This window comes from Mesitornis unicolor, unplaced genomic scaffold (genome assembly GCF_000695765.1).
Source record: "Mesitornis unicolor isolate BGI_N332 unplaced genomic scaffold, ASM69576v1 scaffold38942, whole genome shotgun sequence".
Taxonomy (NCBI): Eukaryota; Metazoa; Chordata; class Aves; order Mesitornithiformes; family Mesitornithidae; genus Mesitornis; species Mesitornis unicolor.
In genome coordinates, this window is record NW_010169220.1 from 16,652 (window position 1) to 17,891 (window position 1,240).

Here is a 1,240-nt window from a genome sequence, read left to right on the forward strand (position 1 = left end):
TTTCAGGCAAAACCAAAATGTCTTTTTACACTCTGTAGGTGGCAGCAGCATACTATCAGATGAGCATAAGAAAAGGCACTGGATCCCACCTCTTCACACCCTCCCAGGGCACACCTGATTCCCCAAACCAGGGTTACCTCCGCAGGAGCACCATGCCCTTAGTATAATGTAACTCATCTGCACTCCCAAAAAATCTGTTCAAATAAAGTAAGACAAAAGCCAGTGGAGCTGCACATATCGTACGTGGCTGCAATGGTTTCCCTCCGGTGCAGACGTTGGCCCAGATGAAGCATCAGGAATTGCATTTGTCCTGCGAGGGGAAAAACGTGCTCTCGCTCCGCTGCAGCTATGTGGGAATTTGGTGGGCACAGGAGTAGCCCACTGGTGCCTGAGCTGTGCTGCTGTGGGACTGGGCTCATTGTATCACTTCACGTGGGCAGATTTGTAGCAGAAACCAGCTCAGGCACTTCTGGATAGAGGGAAACACGGGGCTGACCTGGGAGGACAAGCAACTCGCCTTCTCCTCAACCTTTTAAGTTACAAATGGACCAAAGACCGGGACTTGGTGGGGGAGGAAATCTCTGCTCTTCAGCTTGGCTTTATCCCAGGTGTCTCTGGGGAAGGCCACACACGCCATGCATGTGTGAGGACACTGCTGTCACAGCCAGCGGGCTCAAGCCCTGCTCCCCCCTGCCCTCCCACCCTCCTCTCCCCGCAGCCAGTCCAGCCCCACCGGTACAGTCACGAAACAGGCACCTCCACAGGCACCTCCCTTCGTCTCCCATGCACACAGCATCATCTCCCACCCCAGGATGGAGAGGGACTGGGGACAATGCTCCCTTCCAACCCTCCCCTTCTGCCCAGGGGTAAGACCGCCTCCTCCCTGGGGTGCACACCCGAGGAGCCCCCCAGCCCCGCTCTGTCCCCCGATTCGGCACTGGCAGGCAGGCTCCGGGAGCACAGTTCTCGCAGTGTGGGCACTGCCCGGCGGCTCCGGCACAGGGGCTCGGAGAAGACCAGGGGGGTTCCCCCCATCTCATCAAAGTGCAAGGGGTTGTTCCGGGTCCCTGCCACCACCAGCTCCAGCAGCCGGACCACGCAGTCTGAAAACCAGTTCTTCAGGCGGAAATAGCCCTCCTGGAAGGAGATCCGAAGGCTGACGGGCCCTGTTGGCATCCGCACGCTCAGGCTAAACAAGCAGTTCCCCTGCGAGCTGTCCCGCACCAAGTAGGTGCCGACG

The 1,240-nt window shown here is 58.4% G+C and overlaps 1 protein-coding gene across 1 annotated transcript in view; it reads right to left on the reverse strand.

The window, feature by feature from the left end:
• Positions 1-795: 795 nt before the first annotated feature.
• LOC104536617 (suppressor of cytokine signaling 1-like) overlaps positions 796-1,240 on the reverse strand; it is a 749-nt gene continuing 304 nt past the window's right edge. Inside the window, exon 2 of the mRNA XM_010179281.1 lies at positions 796-1,240. This exon is cut by the window's right edge and continues 12 nt beyond it. Within this exon, the coding sequence (XP_010177583.1) occupies positions 796-1,240 (445 nt within the window).